The 20,824-nt window shown below is 47.1% G+C and overlaps 1 protein-coding gene across 1 annotated transcript; it reads left to right on the plus strand.

The window, feature by feature from the left end:
• The first annotated feature begins 16,895 nt into the window (after positions 1-16,895).
• LOC112589876 (protein ANTAGONIST OF LIKE HETEROCHROMATIN PROTEIN 1-like) lies at positions 16,896-17,452 on the plus strand. Its single transcript, XM_025304741.1, has 2 exons — positions 16,896-17,080; positions 17,158-17,452. The coding sequence occupies exons 1-2, from the start codon at positions 16,902-16,904 to the stop codon at positions 17,450-17,452; spliced, it is 474 nt and encodes a 157-aa protein (XP_025160526.1). The 5' UTR covers positions 16,896-16,901.
• The last annotated feature ends 3,372 nt before the right edge of the window (positions 17,453-20,824 follow it).

Genomic DNA, 20,824 nt, shown 5'->3' on the forward strand with positions numbered 1-20,824 from the left:
AGCTCGAAATAGATTATGCCCTTGCAATCCCACCAAACAGAGAGCATCACCTTCATTGGGTGCAAACTGGCCTTTGGCATTGCGTCACCATGCTCATCTGATTGTTTCCATGTCCGTTTGCGCTGAACATTGTTGTAGAGGACCCATTTCTCATCGCCCGTCACTAGTCGATCCAAAAACGACTCGTTATTGAGTCGCCCGAGTAAAGAAACGGCTGCAGAAATTCGCTTGATTTTGTTCTTCTCGGTCAGCAAATGGGGCACCCATATATCGAGCTTCAAATCGAATCCCATCTTTTTTAAACGCCGAAAAGCGGTTGATCGGTCAACGTTTAGTGCTGTAGCAACTTCTTCTGTTGAAATTCGCGGATTATTGAGCTAAAGTACGCACTAAAGTACGCACTAAAGTACGCACTAAAGTACGCAAAACATCGTCATCAATGTCAGAAGGTCGACCAGAGCGTGGCTTGTCTTCAAGGTTAAATTCTCCGCGCCGAAATTTAGCAAACCATTTTTCTACAGTTCGTTTAGCTGGTGCTTCATCCTGATAAACATCCTGAATGTTTTTTACGGCTGCGGCAACGTTTATTCCCTTCCGAAACTCGTAAAGCGTAACATGCCGTAAATGCACCTTATCGATACTCATTTTTAAAGTGATATTTCTCGAAGCAGTTTGTATGAAAACAAATGATTTCTTTTTTAATAACAGCTGAAGACGTCACCTTTCCAACGTTATATAATATGTAGATGGAAGTATTAATGACAACACTTTACGACGCTTATAACTCCATCTATTGAAACTCCGCACGAACTTTTGCACTCACCCAATATAATCTATAATTTTTGAAAATGAAGTTTATAAAAAATGAGAAGCGTTCTTCTTTAAACGACGATTCCTTACCACGTCTTATGCGGCTCGCTACATGCAATATGCAAATTGACGTTTCCGCTCTTACTAATAAAAGACGCCGAAAATCGAATTAAATATTCTTCATTTAACATATTTTATTTCGCTTCTGTTCAATTAGTTACGGGTTGTTACAGTCATCAGTGGATTAGGCCTACTGGGGATACCACTTAAAAAAAAATGCGTCAACAATAGTACCTCATGGGTGACGTGGAAAACTGTTGGAAACACGCTCCTGAGGCTCGAGCGGCTTGTAGGCAGCATGCGGAGTGGCGAGGTAAAGGGAACAGCGGTGGGCGGAGATAGTCGAAAATCGGCCGTCGCATGCATTTTTTGCCGAGCTCTGTTGTAGATTATCTCGAGAGCTTTCCAAAACACTTATAACTGTCATTTTTCATTAAGTACTTTGCGAGTTATGAGGCTTCTTACAGATAGATTTATAGAAACGTTACTTAATGAGATCCGAGATTGAAATCATATTATTTATTCTTGTTGATTCTCCACACGTGAATAGTAAAATCGTAAACGTAATCTTCCTTTAAGAAGCCACGTAGAGTGGGGTGTTGGATTTACGTGAGTCCCCTTGCCTGTCACTTTTTATCAATTATCAATCCACGCTTAATAAAAACCCGAAGTTTAGCCAGGGAAGGTACAACAACAAGCGGCGACTTAGCTTTGCAGATAATGCATTTATGTGTCATAGATGGTCTACTAAAAGGAATAGTTATTGTTTCGTTTGCAAGAACATTAATATTTTCTGCCATATTGGAAACGCTTAATTATAAATTGCAATTCACTGTAGAACAAATCTGAATAATTATGCAAGATTAAAAACTAAAGAAGGAGAAAAAATAAAGAAGAAAAACTCAAAAATAACAAAATATCTTCTTGCGTAATAAGAAAATCTCTCTAATAAGAAAATAAGAAGCAGCTCTGACAAGAAGTAGTTTTATTTTTATCGTAACCAGGTCCCTGAGTACGCGCATACACGCATTTTGTGTATCTCTGACATTAAGATGTGAGATCGGGTCCGATATAAGGCCATGAACATAAGCAGAACTTGGTCTATTGAACTAAAAACTTAAGGGATTGTAGTTGCCCAAAAAGGTGCATACAGTTCTTAAAACAGTTCTTTTCAAAACTTCGTATTTTGCCTTGCGGCAGAAAATACGTCAGTCATTTCTTTCAGAAGTATTTGTAATAAGTGTTTCTACGTTATCTACGATAGTGCTTTGGAAAGTTCTCGAGATAAGCTACAAGATATGTAAAAATAGGGGGTTCTGTATAAAATATTGAAATCGACATTCACATGACCTTCAAATGACTATCCAAGGTCAAACCAATAACACCATCTTATGTCCCTCTTAAAACCATACAACTTTGATCTAAAACATTTTTCTCAGAAACACTTAGTTTTCCAAAGAAATACTTGATACGGGCGCGCGATGCACCATATATATTTGAAGTATACACTCTAAATACTTCCGTTTGCTGGAATTGACTAAATATTACTTCGAAGGGTATAAGGAAGTGATTCCAGCCATTTTGGTCCAATTTTAAAGGATGCCGAAAACAGGCCTTAGGAACTTTCCTCCTTTCGTTTTTCTTCTTTTCCTCAAGTGATACGTTCGGCATATTACATTCTGTCTAGTTACGCACCCAAGAAATCCAAAAAATCCCATACGGGATGTAACAATATATTAGGAATACAAATAAGTTTCCGTCGTTTGACAAAAGATGGCCCCACCAGAAGGTTATGTTGAAATTGTCACATGTAAAATGTAATATCGTAAGTTTGGACATCTGGTAACAACATAACCTTGAAGTATTAGTGACTCCGTATCAGCATCACATAATTTTTTTCGTGCGAAAATGTCAAGTTTTGTGCCGAATAAGCGTCATTTGCGGGAACTATTGATTTACTTCTTTAATTTGAAGAAATCTGCAGCTGAGGCGCATCGATTGCTTGTAGAAGCATATGGTGAGACTGCTTTAAGTGAGAGAAGTTGTCGCGAGTGGTTTCAAAAGTTTAAGAACGGTGAGTTTGACGTGGAAGACAAAGAACGTAGTGGAAGGCCGAAAGTATACGAAAACACGGAATTGGAAGCATTATTGGAGGAAGATTCGTGCCAAACACAAGAAGAACTTGCACTTACATTAGAAGTGACTCAGCAAGCAATTTTGCATCGTTTAAAATCGTTGGGAATGATTCAAAAACAAGGAAATTGGGTTCCATATGAACTGAAGCCGAGAGGCGTTGAACGCCGATTTTGCACGTGTGAAATGCTGCTTGCCAGGCATAAAAGAAAGGGTATGTTGCATCGTATAGTCACTGGTGATGAAAAAAGCATCCACTACGATAACCCAAAGAAGAAAAAATCATGGGCTGTCGATGTTGAAGCATGGCCACCTGGCCATGCTTCAACATCGACAGCCATACCGAATATTCATGGAAAAAAACTCATGCTGTGTATTTAATGGGATCAGCTTGGTGTCGTGTATTATAAGTTGCTCAAACCGAGCAAAACCATTACTGGAGCTCTCTACCGAACACAATTAATGAGATTGAGCCGAGCACTCAAGGAAAAACGCGCCCATTACTACTCCAGACACGACAAAATTATTCTCCTACATAACAACGCTTGGACACATGTTGCAAAACCGGTCAAAACCTATTTGGAAACACTTAATTGGGTCCTACCTCACCCGGTGTATTCACCAGACATTGCCCCTTCCGATTATCACTTGTTCCGGTCGATGGCACATGGCCTGTCTAAGCAGCGCTCTACATCATATGAAGATACTAAAAATTGGGTCGATTCGTGGATAGCCTCAAGAGATGAAGAGTTCTTCCGACGTGGTATCCGAATGCTACCAGAAAGATGGAAAGCAGTAGTAGTTAGTGATGGACAATACTTTGAATAAAACGTAATGTACCATTCTTTCACAATAGATTCCTAATTTTTGATGGAAAACGGCGGAAACTTATTTGTAATCCTAATATACAAGGTGTCTCATTTTAAGTGTCCACCCCAAATATCTTTCTTATTTTTTATTTTAGAGAAAAATGGTTCAGACATGTTTTGTATGGTTTCGACGAGGCCATAAGATGGTACCATTGATTTGACCTTGAAGAGTCATTTGAAGGTCACTTGAAGGTTACCTCAATTTTTTTAGATCGCACCCCCTATTTTTTATTACATATTCTTATAGCTGACCTCGAGAGCTTCCCAAAATACTATAATCAAACGTTTCTTGGTGAAGTACTTTTCGAGTTATAAAGCTCCAAATTTACAAAATTTTGATAAAAATACAAAATATTTCGTAAAACATTCACTTTGCAATATTCTTATCTTACATGATCCAACCAGTCAAGGCAAGATCCGAGCATGATCCAACCAGTCAAGGCAAGATCCGAGCATGATTCAGCCAGTCAAGGCAAGATCCGAGCATGATCCAACCAGTGAAGGCAAGATCCGAGCATGATCCAGCCAGTCAAGGCAAGATCTTCTTTTGTGTACAATTACTTAAAGTGTTCAAAAACTTGGCCATTTACTTGTATGCATAGCTCTAGTCTATGGTGAAAGTCGTCCCTATCTTTTTCAAGAACACCTACATTAATCTTTTTGCAAACCTGTCTGATCCGGTTATTCATATTTTCAACGGTTGTTGGCTTTTGCGAAGAAATTATATCTCTAATGTAGCCCCAAAAATAAAAATCTAGGGGTGTCAAGTCGGGTGATCTTGGGGGCCATTCTTGAACTCGGCTGCCCATACCAATCCACCTATTCGGGAATCTATTGTTTAAATATTGTGTAACAGCTCGAGATCTATGAGCCGGTGCTCCATCTTGTTGGAACCACATTCGTCTGAGTAAATCATTGGCGACATGCCTCAAGAGGTTGGGCAGGTCATCTTGAAGAAATCTTAGATAGATTGCCGAATTGAGATTTTCTTCAAAAAAATATGGACCAACAATAACATCTCCCAGGATGCCTGCCCAAACGTTAATAGACCACTGCCGTTGCAACTCTTGGCTTCTCTGCCAATGTGGATTAGCAGCTGAATAATAATGACAGTTATGTCTATTAATGCCTCCTCTATTACAAAATGTGGTTTCATCAGAAAAAAGCATATCAGCAATGAACCGGGGATTTTGTTGGATTTGATCTCGAGCCCAGTTACAAAAACGTACACGGCGTTGGTAGTCCCTCTCTTCCAATTGCTGAGTTAGATGAATGTGATATGGGTGAAACTTGTTGAGCTTGAGCACACGATTGGCTGTTGATTTAGATATACCGTATTGCCTCTCAATTTGTCTCGTAGAGATTTGAGGATTGAAAGCAACGGCACCTATAACAGTCAATGATGTGACTTCATCAGGGCCCGATTTTCGCCGGTTTCTTCTAAGAAAACCCTGTTCAGCTTTGTCGCAGAGTCTTTTTATTACTTTCCTATCAGGATGGCGTCTGTCTGGAAATCTTTCAGCATAAAGCCTTTCTGCTGCCGAGTAATTGTAATAATTGTGAAATAATTATTCCTGGCCTCACCCAAAATGCGAATCATACCCACAATTTGATTTGGTGGATAAGCAGCCATAATTAGAAAGAAAAAAAGCGCCAAAAAAACAAAAAATTCCTGTCTTAACAAAAAAAGTCAATGGATAATAATATGCGTCTGTCTGAGACTTCGCCAAAATACCGACAGTTGCCCAAGTAAGAAATTTGAAACAAGCCTCTTGATATTTGTTTCATTAAAAGAATTGACAATTGCACTTTTACAATTATTACAGTTCATTGATTATCAGGCAATGCAGGATCTCATCTAGACTGGCTGGATCATGCTCGGATCTTGCTTTGACTGGTTGGATCATGCTCGAATCTTGCCTTGACTGGTTAGATCATGCTCGAATCTTGCCTTGACTGGTTGGATCATATAAGATAAGACTATCGGAAAGTGAATGTTTTACGAAATATTTTGTATTTTTATCAAAATTTTGTAAATTTGGAGCTTTATAACTCGAAAAGTACTTCACCAAAAAGCATTTAAGTATAGTATTTTGGGAAGCTCTCGAGGTCAGCTACAAGAATATGTAATAAAAAATAGAGGGTGCCATCTAAAAAAATTGAAGTAACCTTCAGGTGAACTTCAAATGACTCTTCAAGGTCAAATCAATGGTACCATCTTATGGCCCCCTCGAAACCATTTTTTTATAACCCAGGAGAAACCCCTTATAGGTACCCCGACACTTGGGGGAGCGCCAGGGTTATGTGGGACTCGCACCCACTAAAACTCCTGGGAGAGACCACCGGCCGGACCTGATGCGTAGGACGGGGAACTAGTTCCCCATTCCCTCCCATCCATCGCAGCCCACACAGCTAAAAGGCCGCCACCCTCGCACCACTTGCCGCAGGGAATCAATGAGGAGGGGTGACCAGGAGAGAAAGGGAGAGCCTCCTCTACAACCTCGCAAGGCAAAAGTATGACTCAATCGCCGTTCCTGTGCAATTCCTGGTCACCGAGCCCTCACGCCGACTCCGGAAGGGGAAGTACTACCTCGCCTCGCAGGAGAGGAGAGCAAACTCTTCCCTGTTATGCGAGGCTTCTTTAACTACCGTTCCGGAGAAGGTTACGCATCCCTGCGGCTGTTCGGTACAGGCGGAGCGTGCGTCAACACGCTCCGCTTTGACCGGCCGAAATTGCCTGGCCGGCTTCGAGGGAGGGGAGGGTCTCCAACTCCCCTCCCTCGCCCCACCCCAGATGACCGGGGGTGGGGAAGCGGAGAGGCAGGCCCGGCCCCCAGCGGGTTGTTCCCACCTCCCCTTAAGGCGCTCTCTCCGCGCTCAGGGTGGGAAAACCCCACCCGAGCAAAATAGCTCAGGGAGAAACTCCCAAGCGACGGAGAGAGCTCATCCGTCAACGGGCGGGCCGGGGTCCTAATCCGCCGCCAACGAGGACCGCCTCTAACGGGTTATCCTCTTGGGCTTGGGTTTTACACTCCCTCCTGCATTTACGCGGGAGGGTAGTCCTTCACCCTTCTGGCAGCGGAAAGGCCCCACCACACTCCGTGATGGAGACCCGTACCGCCCTACCGGGATGGCAATCGTCCAGAAGGTCCAAGCAGGGCAAAAGGAGGCCCGGGCTCCCCCTGCGGCACCTGGAGGGGGCCACACCGCCACCCCCGCCAACTGGACCCCCAGTACCTGCCCATTACTAGCACGCCTCTCGGCGCACACCACCGCCATCTCTCCGACGGCTGCGTAATCCCCCCCTATTGCGGGCGCGGAAACGCGCTCGCTCCCAACGGGTCCCTCGTTGGCGGGACGGCCGCGAGGACGCCTGATGCGTCCACCGCTCCCCTTCCGCAATAAGGCCAGCCAGCATGAAGAGCCAGCCATTCGGTGGTTGGCCTCTCTCCCAGCCTCTCGGCACACCGCGCAACTGGGAACATTCTCGCACTCCCGCGCGATGTGCCCGCCCCGGCCACAGCGATAGCACAGGCCTCCATAATCCGCGGAGGCCTTACATGCATTCCGTGTGTGGCCGAGGCCCCAACATCTATAACACTGGGCCGGCCGCGCCGTCAGCAAAGAGATGCTGACGGTCGACCAGCCCAGCGTAAAGGTCCCCCATTTGGAGGCCACTACCGCAGCCGCCAACGGGAGTCGGGCCCACGCCACTCCCCGGCCCCTGGGTCCACATCACAGAGGGCCTAGCTGGACGGCCCCCGGTTCGCATCCTGGGCACCTGGCAAGGGCCACCCTAACTTCTTCCGGGAGAGCCGCCTCACTGAACCCAGTGAGGCGGACCTCTCCCCTCTATACCGGGCGATTGATATTCGCCTCCGGCAATACAGCCTTTAGCCTTTCGGCTAATTCGTCAGCCTTCTTCCCCCTGGGGCCAGGGTCCCAGACGCAAAGTAAAATTGCGCCGTCGGCGCTCTTACCCAGCTCCACGCCCGGGATCCCCATATCGCCCAGGGGGATCTTCTCCGCACGACGGAGGACCTCAGCATATGAGGCCCCTCGCTCCAACCTCACAGTAACCGCGGCTGTATGCACAGTAACCTCCGGCAATCGCGGCCATTTCCTACCTCCTTGACCTGGGGAGGGAGCAGGTGCCGGGATAATCCCACCACCACCTCTCCCCCTTCGCCCCGTCGATCCACCTCTTCCCGCTTTCCTGGGTGGTCGGGAGGTAGGAGGAGGGGACTCACCTCGCTCCTCCTCCTCAAATCTCCCACGTCCCTTTCTAAGAGTGGGAGGTGGGCCTTGAGGAGGATCACTCCTCCCCAAGTCCACCCTCTCTCTTTTCTTCCCTGGAGACCGAGGGTGCCCAACCCCAGGCTCAGGCGATCCCTCAGTCTCACCGCTCGCCTTCTTCCTCTTGCGGTTCTCCGCCTCCTCCCATTCCATGGCCTCTTTCAAGACACCACGAAGCGCGTCAACCTCCTGGGCCAAAGAGCCTGCCAGAGCAACCTCTGTCGCCGGGGGAGGAAGCTAACGCTCTTCGACCCACCGGGTCCTTTCACCCCCCACCACGCGATACCTCCCTCCTCGTCCTTCTGTGTGGCTACCTCTTTCCTAAGGTGCCACTCTCGAGCCTCAACCGTCACCACCCCAACTTATTTAAGTTGAGGTCTCTTCTTCGTCCTTTCAATTCCAACATCCTCCCTGGCTTTGTCCAGCTGGCTCCGGAGGAGTGCCATCTCCTCCTTCATAGCCACCAGGCTGGACTCTGCCTTCTCTCTGGCCTTATTAGCCTTTTCCAATTTCCTCCCTACGTCCTCCATTCCTTGGAGCAGAACCTCCCTACATTGGTTGCTGGCGTGCACGCTCATTTTAACCTTCTGCATCTCTTCCCTGCAAAGCCTGAGATCTCTAGTGATCTCAGCTTTCCTCGCGTGTGCTGTCCTCCTTTCCTTACACAGGAGCTGGACATATTTTCTGGAGTTGATAAAAAACTAGTCCGAGCCGCCGCCATCTCGTACCCTTAATCCCAAACCTCGTCAAACCCATCGAACAGGGATCTTACGTCCTGCAGGGCCAATTCCCTCTCCTCATCCCACTTATTCCATGAAACCACGGAATACGGGGCTTCATCCGAAATCGCCGGATCTTCCTCCATCAGAACCGTGGAAGCCACCGATACGTCTGAAGGAGCCGGCGACGCCCTGGATGGACCCGCCTCATCCTCCCTCTTCCTGCGCTTCTTCTTTCCTTTCATGATTTCAAGAGATTTTGCCATTTTGAGTTTGAACCCATAATTGCTGAGGGCTCGACCGGCCGGGCATGCCCGCACCACCGAAAACATGACCCGGTGGTGTCCCCGAGTTCCCTCGGGGAACCGGTCTATACCACTGGACCAGGGAGGACATCTGGTCGCTGGGTTCCAGCCCCCTACTCCCGCCCTGACCCCATTGCTAGGGCCAGACCGGTTTCAGGGGCCCCCCGTCTCCGACCCCGAGGGTAACCTCAGCAGCGCCGCTACGCAGGGGGCCCCGTGGAAGGAGTTAGGTCACCGCCGTCGCACCCCGACGGGACCGCTCCCCCACGGCAGCCAGCCTAACGTCGCCGCCCGGTAGATGGGTTTAGGGATGATGCGATCCCCATCCACCGGGCACACCGGGGGACTCTGGCCCCGACCTCGGAATACGTGCGACTGGCCCGGAGTCCCCCCGCCACCCTGGGTACCATGAGGGGTCCCAAGCCCTCACGGTGTGCAGACCCAGGTGTGACTTGCTCCTTCGGGCTGCCGGAACACCGGCGTGCAATGCCCTTGGGGTGGGGACCTCCCTCCCAAAACCGAGACCATGTGCCAATCATGGCACAGAGGGTCTCGTTACTACCCTGGATGCTCTTAGTCCAGCCCCTCAGTACAGACCACTCCGGCATGGTAGGACCTGCCAGGGGCCGAAGCCCCCGCCGACACAGCTCTGTACATCACTGGGACCTTTAAGCCTCCCCACCACGACAAGGTGGCACCCGCGGGGAGGGGCCCCCTCGAAACCATACAAAACGTGTCTGAACCATTTTTCTCTAAAATAAAAAATAAGAGAGATATTTGGGGTGGACGCTTAAAATGGGACACCCTGTATAATTTTTACTATTGGGGACTTGAATAAGTTCTCGCTGTTTTTTCGTGAAAATGAATGCTTTATTTAAAAAAATTAGTAAAGAACGTGTCATTGAAAGTATTGTCCATCGCTAGCCACTACATTCTCCCATCTTTCTGGCAACATACGAATACCATGTCGAAAGAACGACTCATTTTATGAGGTTATCCACGAATCGACCAATTTTTGGCATCTTCGGCTTCATAAGAATGGAATTGCTGCTCAGCTAGGCCATGAGTGGTCGATCGGAACAAGTCGTAATCGGAAGGAACAATGTCCGGTGAATACGGTGGATGGGATAGGATTACCCATTTGAGCATTTCCAAGTAGGTTTTGCAACATGTGGCGTGATGGTTTCGTTAGGTTTGAGGAGCTTATAATATATCAGGTGTAGTAAAAAGAAATCCATTATTTTGGCATGAAATTGAAGGCTTTAATTACCATAGTTAGAATGATCCGATTTAGGTCAAATATGTGCCGTTTTGTTCGATAACTTGTTGCCATTTTGAAGGTAATTTCATTATGCCTCTCTCATAGAAGCCCTCGTCCCTATTGGCAAAAAATTGAGACAGTCGATTTTCACAAGCCTCTCTTGAAGCGAATTTTTCACCAGCAAAATTGTTCGCCATGGACAGGAACAGATGGTAATCACTTGGTGCCAGGTCCGGACTATAAGGTGGATGCATAAGAACCTCCCAACCAAGCTCCCGGAGCTTCTGGCGAGTCACTATCGATGTGTGTGGCCTGGCGTTGCCTGATGGAACACAATTCCTCTCCTATTGGCCAAAGCTGGCCGCTTCTGGGCGATTGCTTCCTTCAGACGGTCCAATTGTTGACAGTACAGTTCCGAGTTAAGAGTTTTGTCGTAGGGGAGCAGCTCATAGTAGATAATTCCCTGCCAATCCCACCAAACACACAGCAAAACCTTCCTGGCCGTCAATCCTGGCTTGGCCACCGTTTCCGCCGGCTCACCGCGATTCGATCACGACCGTTTTCGCTTGACGTTGTCGTAAGTGATCCATTTTTCATCACCAGTGACCAACCGCTTCAGAAATGGGTCGATTTTGTTGCGATTCAGCAGCGATTCGCAGATGGAAATTCGGTCCATGAGGTTTTTTTTCGTTAACTCGTGTGGCACCCATACATCGAGCTTCTTTTTGTATCCAGCCTTATTCAAATGGTCCCAAACGGTTTTTTGTGCAATCTTTAGCTCTTGGGCAATCGAAACAGTGCTTACATGACGGTCGGACTCGACAATGTCCATGATTTTATCGATATTTTCGACAATTGGCCTTCCAGTGCGTGGTGCATCTTTGACATCGAAATTACCGGAACGGAATCGACGAAACCAAAATTGCGCGTGATTGGCTGTTACAGTATCAGGACCATAAACACTATTCACATTTTCAGCCGCCTGGGTTCAGCCGCTTGCGTTTTCGTCTTTATCGAAGAAAAACTGTAAAATATAGCGTATTTTCTCTTTGCTAGTGTCCATCTTTGACGCGCGCTCAAACAAAACTGAGTCAACTAATCACAAAACTATCAGAAAAGTTTTTTTACTACGAAATCTCATCTTTCTAACGCCATCTAGTGGAACCCGATCGGACTTATACAACGCGAAGTACAGATAACTAAAGCCATCTATTGGAAAAATAATGGATTTCTTTTTACTACACCTGATATTACACCCAGCTGATCCCACCAAATACAGAACATGAGCTTGGAACTATGGATATTCGGCTTTGCCGTCGATGTTGATGCATGGCCGAGCTTACCCCCACGATTTTCTATGCTTCGAGTTATCGTAGTGTATCCACTTTTCATCGCCAGTCACTACACGATGCAAAAAACGTTTCCTTTTCTGCTGTTTGAGCAGCTGTTCACACGTGAGAAAACGTCTCTCGGCATCAATTCGTACGGCATCCAATTTCCTTGCTTTTGAATCATTCCTAATGCTTTTAAACGTTTGGCAAATGTTGTGTAATCAACTCCTAATGATTCTGCAAGTTCATTTTGTGTCTGACATGAGTCTTCATCGAGTAATGCTTCCAATTCTTCGTCTTCAAACTTTTTCGGTGCGTCAGAGCGTTCTTTATCTTCAACATCAAAATCATTATTTTTAAAGCGTCTAAACCAATCTCTGAATGTTGTTTCCGACAGAGCATGGTCGCCGTAAGTCTCCACAAGAATTCTATGTGCATCAGCTGCAAATTTTTTTTCTTAAAGTAATGCAGTAAAATTCCCCGCTAATACTCTTTCTTGGCACGAAATTCGACATGTTTAACGCCATGAAAAAATATGTTGTTTACCCTTCGGTGGAATAACATATACTGGGTGCGTTCGAAGAGCACGCTATCACGCAACAAACGCTAACGTTGATAGATGCGTTCGGAGAGACTATAAGCAGCTTACGCTTTCGAGCTGCTCGAGCTTGCTTACTTGCTTACTTGAGTGAATTTATCGTTACAATATGGCTGATGTTGGTGCAAATATGGATAACCAAAAAAGAAAAAAATTATTAAGTCTTTTACTCTTCGCTCTGAGTGAATTAATAGAGTCTTCATCATCTGATGACGAAGAAGGATGTACTCATTAATTTAAAAGTAGGACGTCAGAAGAAAGTGCCAAGACTACAAAATTATGTGGAAGAGGTGATACCTAGGTGGAAAGATCAAGAATTTAAGTCGCATTTTAGGTAATGATAAATTATCTTTAATTAATTTTCAAAGTTCTATACATACATCATAGAATGGTGAACATCTTTCACATTATGTATTTATTTATGGTAGCTCAGTAAATACTGCAGCAAAGTACATGCAATTTGTATTTTATTACATTTACATTGTTAAGTGAGAAATTATAACATAAATGTAATGTAATGTAATTTATAATATATAATGTAAATTATAACATAAATATAATGTAACGTAATGTAATTTTTCAATATTGTCATTTGAAATTTCAACAAAAAGTGTTTAGTATAGTGATATTCGGTATTTATTGGAAAGAAATTAGCGAAATTTTTCTATTAGCATATTCGACTGGACTTGGGTTCACCCATGCTGGGTTAAATAAACCCAGCTTATTGGTCGAACATGTACTATATGGTATAGTATAATATACGTTCGACTAATATGGCCCAGTTCCACAGTCCCCTCCCTGTACCTTCAGGGAGAACGGGTCCTCGTACGTGGCGGTCGATTGGGGGCCCATCACTGTGGTGGGGGTGTATCTCCCCCACCGCAGGAATAAGGCCGGTCTCGGGGAGCTCGCCCCAGTGAAGAGGGTCCTCGACAGGACCGGGGAATTGGTGCGTAGGTGCCATCCCCGACCTGTCGTGATTGCCGGGGACTTCAACGCCCACTCGGAAGGGTGGGGTTGCAGTCCCCGGCAAAGGGACCCTCGGGGCGAGTCCGTGATCGGCTGGGCAGCGGGGCTGGGCCTCATGTTAATGAACAGAGGCTCAACCAGCACCTGTGTGCGGCCGGGGGAGGGGAGTCGGTCATATATTTGACCTGAGCCACCCCCTCGGCCGCGGAGATGTTCCAGCAATGGAGGGTGGAGGCGGAGGACGAATCGCTGTCTGATCACAGACATATAGCGTGGGCCCTCCGCCTCCCCAAACCCGCACAGGTGCTGGCACGCTGCCCTGGGGAGGGGAACTTTCCCCTCCCCAAAAGGTGGGCCCTTAATCGACTCGATTCGGACAGGTTTCGGGCGGCCGTCCTTGCGGCCACCTGGCACCTAGATGCGGGGCCGGGTGAGTGGGACCCCAGCCCCACGGACGGGGCTGGGGAAATAGTGAGCATCGTGGCGTCGGCATGCGACGTCGCGATGCCCCAATCCCACCCCCGCCGGCGCCGGGCCATGTACTGGTGGACGGAAGAGCTGGAGACACTCCGGGACTCCTCCGTCCGAGCCAGACGGTTGTATTACCGGGCCCGGCGACGAGGCGGGGATGCCGCGAGGACAAGAGAGGGTTACCTGTAAGCCAGGAAAGCCCTCAAGGTCGCCATCGTCGAGGCCAAGCCAGCGGCCTGGCAGCAGATAGTGAGCTCCCTGGACAACGATCCGTGGGGGCGCCCATACAAAAGGGTCATGGGAAAGATCCGTCCATGGGCGCCCTCACCAACGGAGACGTTGGACCGTCAGACCCTCGAGGGGTTCCTGGACGCCCTCTTTCCGAGGGCAGAAGGGGGCCCCCCATGATCCCGACCCCCCCGCGGGGGGAGGGTGATTGGGATGAGGGTCTGGCGATGAGTCCATGGGAGCTCACCGCGGCCAGGAAAAGGCTCGGGGCCAAGGGGAAAGCCCTTGGCCCCGACGGAATTCCTGGCCGAGCCTGGGCCCTCGCCCTCGACGAGGGAAACCTGTCCGAAGCCACGCGCAGGGTATTCAGCGGGTGCCTCAAGGAGGGGGTATTCCCCCCAGAGTGGAGGAGGGCCAAATTAGTCCTCCTCCCCAAGGAGGGCAAAGCACCCGGGAGTGCGTCAGCCTACAGGCCGATATGCCTGCTGGACGAGGCGGGCAAGATGCTGGAGCGCATCGTTGCAGACCGCCTCGTCCAGCATCTGTCCTCGGAGGGGCCGGATCTCCACGACCGCCAATACGGGTTCAGGCCCAGAAGATCGATGTTGGATGCTATCCAATGTTTCCGGGACCTAGCCCAGGCGGTCGTGGAGGAAGAGGGCGGGGTGTTGTTGGCGGTTTCGTTGGACATAACGAATGCCTTCAACACCCTGCCCTGGCCGGAGATTGGGCGGGCCCTCGAACACCACGGGGTGCCCGCCTATCTCCGGCGAATAATTTCGGCCTACTTCGGGGGCAGGAACCTCGCCTTCCCGGTGGAGGGCGGGGTCCAGGGACGGCGTGCTATGGAGCGCGGTGTTCCGCAGGGGTCGGTTCTCGGCCCCCTGCTATGGAACATCGCGTTCGACCGGGTGCTGCGCACTCCGCTTCCCCCCGGTTGCCACGTCGTCTGCTATGCGGACGACACGTTAGTGGTAGCCAGTGGGGAGAGCTAGGGGGAAGCCCACCTCCTAGCGGAGACGGTACTGGTGTCAGTGGTGAGTACCATCAGAGACCTGGGTCTCAAGGTGGCGTCCCAAAAGACCCAGGCCGTGTTCTTTCACGGCCGGGGTCAGAGGGTGCCGCCGGAGATCCGGATACTCGTAGATGGAGTCCACGTCCGCGTCGGGCCGACGATGAGATATCTCGGCCTGACGCTGGACAGCCGGTGGAGCTTCGGACCCCACTTTGGGGAACTGGCTCCCAAGGTGCGCAAGGCAGGTCTGGCGGTGGCCAGCCTGACGCGCACTCAAGGGGGCCCAGGATGGAGGGCTCGCCGCCCGTACGTCACGGCGGTGCTCTCGATCGCCCTGTGCTGGGGCACCTATCTGGGCGCCATAGCTGGGGGCCTGCCGCAGAGGCAAGCGCGCACTGCGGCAGGCCCTGAGGCCCGTGCTCATCAGGGCGATTCGGGGGTACCGGACCGTGTCGTACATGGCGGCGACCACCCTGGCCGGTGTCCCCCCTGTGGAGCTCCTAGCCGAGGAGCGGCATCTCCTTTACTGGAGGGTAATGGAGCTTCACAGGGAGGGAAGAATGTCGGCCAGGGCCCTAAGGGGTGTGAAGCTCCAAGCCGAGGCCCGGACCCGGGAGAGGTGGGAGGACTTATTATCCGACCCCCGGGTCCCGGGCCAGCGACGGCAGCGGCTGTCCGCCCCTGCCTGTCCGAATTGGCAGGCAGGAGGGGACGTGGACTATCCTTCCGTCTGGTGCAGATGCTGACCGGGCACGGATGCTTCGGCCGGTATCTGCGCCGGATAAGGAAGGAGCTCACCACTCGATGCCACCACTGCCCCGCGGCGGAGGACACGGCGCACCACATCCTGGTCGCGTGCTCAGCATGGGCCGGGGAGCGCCGTGTCCTCTGCGGGGTGGTGGGGTGCCGAGAGGGGGAACTCTCGCTCCCGCACATGGTGAAAGCCATGTGCGGGAGCGAGAAGGCGTGGTCAGCGGCGGTCTCCTTCTGCGAGACAGTGATGTCCCAGAAGGAGACCGCCGAATGGGGGCGAAGGCCGTACCGGAGCTGCAGGGAGCAGCTCCCGGACGGCTATCGCCCCCGGGGGGACGAGGGACTCGACAGCGGGCCCGGGGCAGCGCCGGCCGACGAAGGCTCACAGGCGCGCGAGGGTCAGGAGCTTCCTCGGCCGCCCCGAGCCTGCCACCGGCCACAAGGGGGGGAGTAGGGGGGCGGCGAGACGCCTTCCCTGCCTTCCCCCCCCGAGCGACCGGACAAGTAGGGACAGATGCGAGCGGTGCCCCGGTTGGGGCCGGGCCCGCTCCCCTACAAATCCCCCCCTCCCTGATTAGCGGGAAGGGGGGTAAGGAGGGGGGTGGATGTCCCCTCCCTCCTTGCTAGGAGACACCAGAAGGCCAACCGGCCGGGGGTAACCCCCGTCGGGGACCGCGCCCCGGATTCCCTCTGTGGAACAGGGTGCGGTACATAGGTGGCGAGGGGCTCCCCGAAGGGAGCCTTGGGGCCGGGGGGTTGGGGAGGGAATACGAAATAGTTCCCCTGACTCCCCTCCTCACGGTCCGACAGGTAGACATCCCGCAGGGGTTTTAGTCGGTAAGAGTCCGACATAACCCCCTTCCCCCCAAGGGGAGGGGGTATCCATGAGGATTTCCCCTGCGTGACCAAAAAAAAAAAAAAGGCCCAGTTCCATGGTTAAAAGCAATAGTATATGCGCATATACTATTGCTTTTAACCATCGGTTTAGCTTTAAGCTCCGTTTAAAGCAAGTTGTGGAACAGGGACTAAGTTGAGTTTATGTAACCCAGCATGAGTTAACCCAGGTCCAGTCGAATACACTGTATGTCTGTACTAATTTTAGTTCTACACACTTCTTATCTAGAATATCCAGACACTTTTGAGTTTGTACTCTTGATAATTGCCCCGAAACTTAAGAGAAAGTATCCAGGGTTAGGAATGATCTCCCCAGAGAAACAGTTTTTTATTGCTATTTGGCGAATGGCTACACCAGATTCTTACAGGTTAGTACATTATATCTAATAATAAGACCTACTCAAGGTAATGTTGCATTTTTCACTCATAATTTTTTTAATCCTAGATCAATATGTGAAAAGTTTGATGTGAGTCGATCAACAGCCTTATTAACAACACGTCGAGTTACCAAGATACTTGCAGATTTAGCACCAGTATTAATTAAATGGCCAACAGGCAACGCTATCCAAGAAGTTTGGACAGGATTTGAAGTAATTAGTTCCTTCCCTAAAGTCATAGGAGCTATCCATAGTACTCACATCAATATCCCATCTCCACATATACATCCAGAAGCCTATGTTAATCGGAAAGGTCACCATTCCATTCAGCTACAAGTTTGTAATATGTATTTAGTATATTAGATGGAAGAATTTATTCTCCTCACTATATTGTATATCAGGTGTAGTAAAAAGAAATCCATTATTTTTCCAATAGATGGCTTTAGTTATCTGTATCTCGCGTTGTATAAGTCCGATCGGGTTCCACTAGATGGCGTTAGAAAGATGAGATTTCGTACTAAAAAAAACTTTTCTGACAGTTTTGTGATTAGTTGACTCAGTTTTGTTTGAGCGCGCGTCAAAGATGGACACTAGCAAAGAGAAAATACGCTTTTACAGTTTTTCTTCGATAAAGGCGAAAACGCAAGCCAGGAGGCTGAAAATGTGAATACTGTTTATGGTACTGATACTGTAACAGCCAATCACGCGCAATTTTAGTTTCGTCGATTCCGTTCCGGTAATTTCGATGTCAAAGATGCACCACGCACTGGAAGGTCAATTGTCGAAAATATCGATAAAATCATGGACATTGTTGAGTCCGACCGTCATGTAAGCACTGTTTCGATTGCCCAAGAGCTAAAGATTGCACAAAAAACCGTTTGGAACCATTTGAATAAGGCTGGATACAAAAAGAAGCTCGACGTATGGGTGCCACACGAGTTAACGAAAAAAAACCTCATGGACCGAATTTCCATCTGCGAATCGCTGCTGAATCGCAACAAAATCGACCCATTTCTGGAGCGGTTGGTCACTGGTGATGAAAAGTGGACTTACGACAACGTCAAGCGAAAACGGTCGTGGTCGAATCGCGATGAGCCGGCGGAAACGGTGGCCAAGCCAGGATTGACGGCCAGGAAGGTTTTGCTGTATGTTTGATGGGATTGGCAGGGAATTATCTACTATGAGCTGCTCCCCTACGACAAAACTCTTAACTCGGAACTGTACTGTCAACAATTGGACCGTCTGGAGGAAGCAATCGCCCAGAAGCGGCCAGCTTTGGCCAATAGGAGAGGAATTGTGTTCCATCAGGACAACGCCAGGCCACACACATCGATGTGACTCGCCAGAAGCTCCGGGAGCTTGGTTGGGAGGTTCTTATGCATCCACCTTATAGTCCGGACCTGGCACCAAGTGATTACCATCTGTTCCTGTCCATGGCGAACAATTTTGCTGGTGAAAAATTCGCTTCAAGAGAGGCTTGTGAAAATCGACTGTCTCAATTTTTTGCCAATAGGGACGAGGGCTTCTATGAGAGAGGCATAATGAAATTACCTTCAAAATGGCAACAAGTTATCGAACAAAACGGCGCATATTTGACCTAAATCGGATCATTCTAACTATGGTAATTAAAGCCTTCAATTTCATGCCAAAATAATGGATTTCTTTTTACTACACCTGATATATACACATATTAAAAAAGAATATACTTTTTTACATTTTCTAAGAATATAGATATACAAGAGAATAGATAGAAAGGATAGACAAAATAAATACAAAAGGATAGGCGTAAAATATAGAAAACTAATGGACAGAGAACAAAAGGCAGAGGACAGAATAAAGGATAGAGGAAGGAACATAGAAAAAGAAAAAGACACTAGAAATACCAAATAATTTTTGACCGTTTTGATTTTTTAATTAATATTCTCCTTAATAGTAGGTTCTGTTAAAGGTGGAACAAATAGAATAAATTTTTGTATCACAATAAAGAAACAGCACACACAAGTCGTGCGTTAACAACTCAGAGAATTTCAAAGTTATACTTTTACCATACAAAAACAATATACTACATTAAAACATCGAAACGATCAAATATAACTCGCTATTTCTACAGATTAACCGGAAAAAAGCGTACACATTGTTTACGTAATATAATATTAAAAATAATACATATATTTATGATAAAATCTTTTTTGCAATATACTGAATAGAAATGAATTATTTTTAACGGCAATTACAGCTAATTTCTAAAATCAGCTGAACTAGTATAAATATTAATAGTGTATAATTAATTTTCAACAGAAATAAAACTTAATTTATATCACATTATATATCACATATGATTACACGTGTGATTAAAAGAATGTATATATATGTATATGTATATATATATATATATATGTATATATATATGTATATATATATGTATATATATATATATATGTATGTAAATGTATGCATTTCATATAAGTCTTTTATATATTCTAAACAAATTAGGAAATATTTTGGGGGTTTGTCAAGAAGTGCTCCATAATTTTTTAAGACTGCTCTCCATTTAAAACTTTGATCAACAACTTTGTAGACAAAATAATGTGAAGCAATTTAAACTTTTTACATAAACTCACGAGTGAACACTCGTGGTTTAAAATTACAAGCTATGAAACTGCAATTGAAAAGTACGTTTTCATATTTTGAAGTAATACTATTTCTCCTTACATATATATATATATATATATAGATGAAATATACTCTTCTCTTTTTATTTTCATGGAGTTATCCATGGTTTACCTGAGATGCAGATAAATAAATATTATTATTTTGAAATTTCAAATCAATATGAAACTCAGTTTGGGAGAAATCACTGCACAAGTTGAACAATAAAATTTTGAGAAAAACAATTACTGTCGTATTTACAGTTGCCAGAAAGCATGCATATGCAACTTGTTCTTATGAAATGTGTAGTACGGTACTGTTTTGTTTACATCTTTATAGAATATTGTTCTCGTAGTTATTTTAATGCTAGTTGTTACTGTTTGCTGAACGCTTGCATGCAATTGCTTTAATTATTGCTTTCGCATCTTTTCCCTCACTCCTTCCCTAATTCCTTAGGAAATGTAGAACATTATCTAATGTTTCTCTATTAAAAGAGTCTTATTAGATAATTGTTTTACATTTCCTCCTGATGGAAGAAACCACCACCTTCCCGCGGTTTCCATCGAACAGTAATGTGGATTTGCAATTTGCACTTGCATTTTTAAAATTTATTGACACGCTTTCATGTCACTTCTTCTGCATAATACATACTATCGCATGTATGAAAACAGTTTTCTTTACTGATTTTAGCGTTATAACAATAAGACATGCAAATATCTCCTATTTTTTAGACTTCATTAAACGTGATCATAATAAAACATGCAAAAATATCTGCTATTTTTAAGGCTTGATTCCGTCCACGTTGCTGGCAAAGAGTGACTATCCTCTTTTGTACATTGCAAACTGTAAACTGCTATTAGCCTTAGTTTTCAACGGTGGTTTTTATTATGAGTAGGTTAACATAGTCGTATAGATGATTGTCATGTCCGCGACTTAGATCCGCATCAAGAACGAATTAACGCCGTCAACGCCATTTGATAAACATTTACACGTTGCATAAACTTCTCTTAGCACTATTGCTTTCATAGTGCTACAGCTGCTTCAAGAAATAATATCAGTTCCGCATTCATTCCATGATCATAACGA

The sequence above is a fragment of the Harpegnathos saltator genome, unplaced genomic scaffold, assembly GCF_003227715.2.
Source record: "Harpegnathos saltator strain DR-91 unplaced genomic scaffold, Hsal_v8.6 scaffold643, whole genome shotgun sequence".
In the NCBI taxonomy this organism is placed as follows: domain Eukaryota; kingdom Metazoa; phylum Arthropoda; class Insecta; order Hymenoptera; family Formicidae; genus Harpegnathos; species Harpegnathos saltator.

Bases quoted from the DNA above. Each gene is read 5' to 3' on its own strand.
- LOC112589876 (XM_025304741.1), top strand. From the start codon at position 16,902: ATGTCTGTACTAATTTTAGTTCTACACACTTCTTATCTAGAATATCCA. The intron at 17,081-17,157 runs GTTAGTACATTA...TTTTAATCCTAG, and splicing joins GCTACACCAGATTCTTACAG to ATCAATATGTGAAAAGTTTG.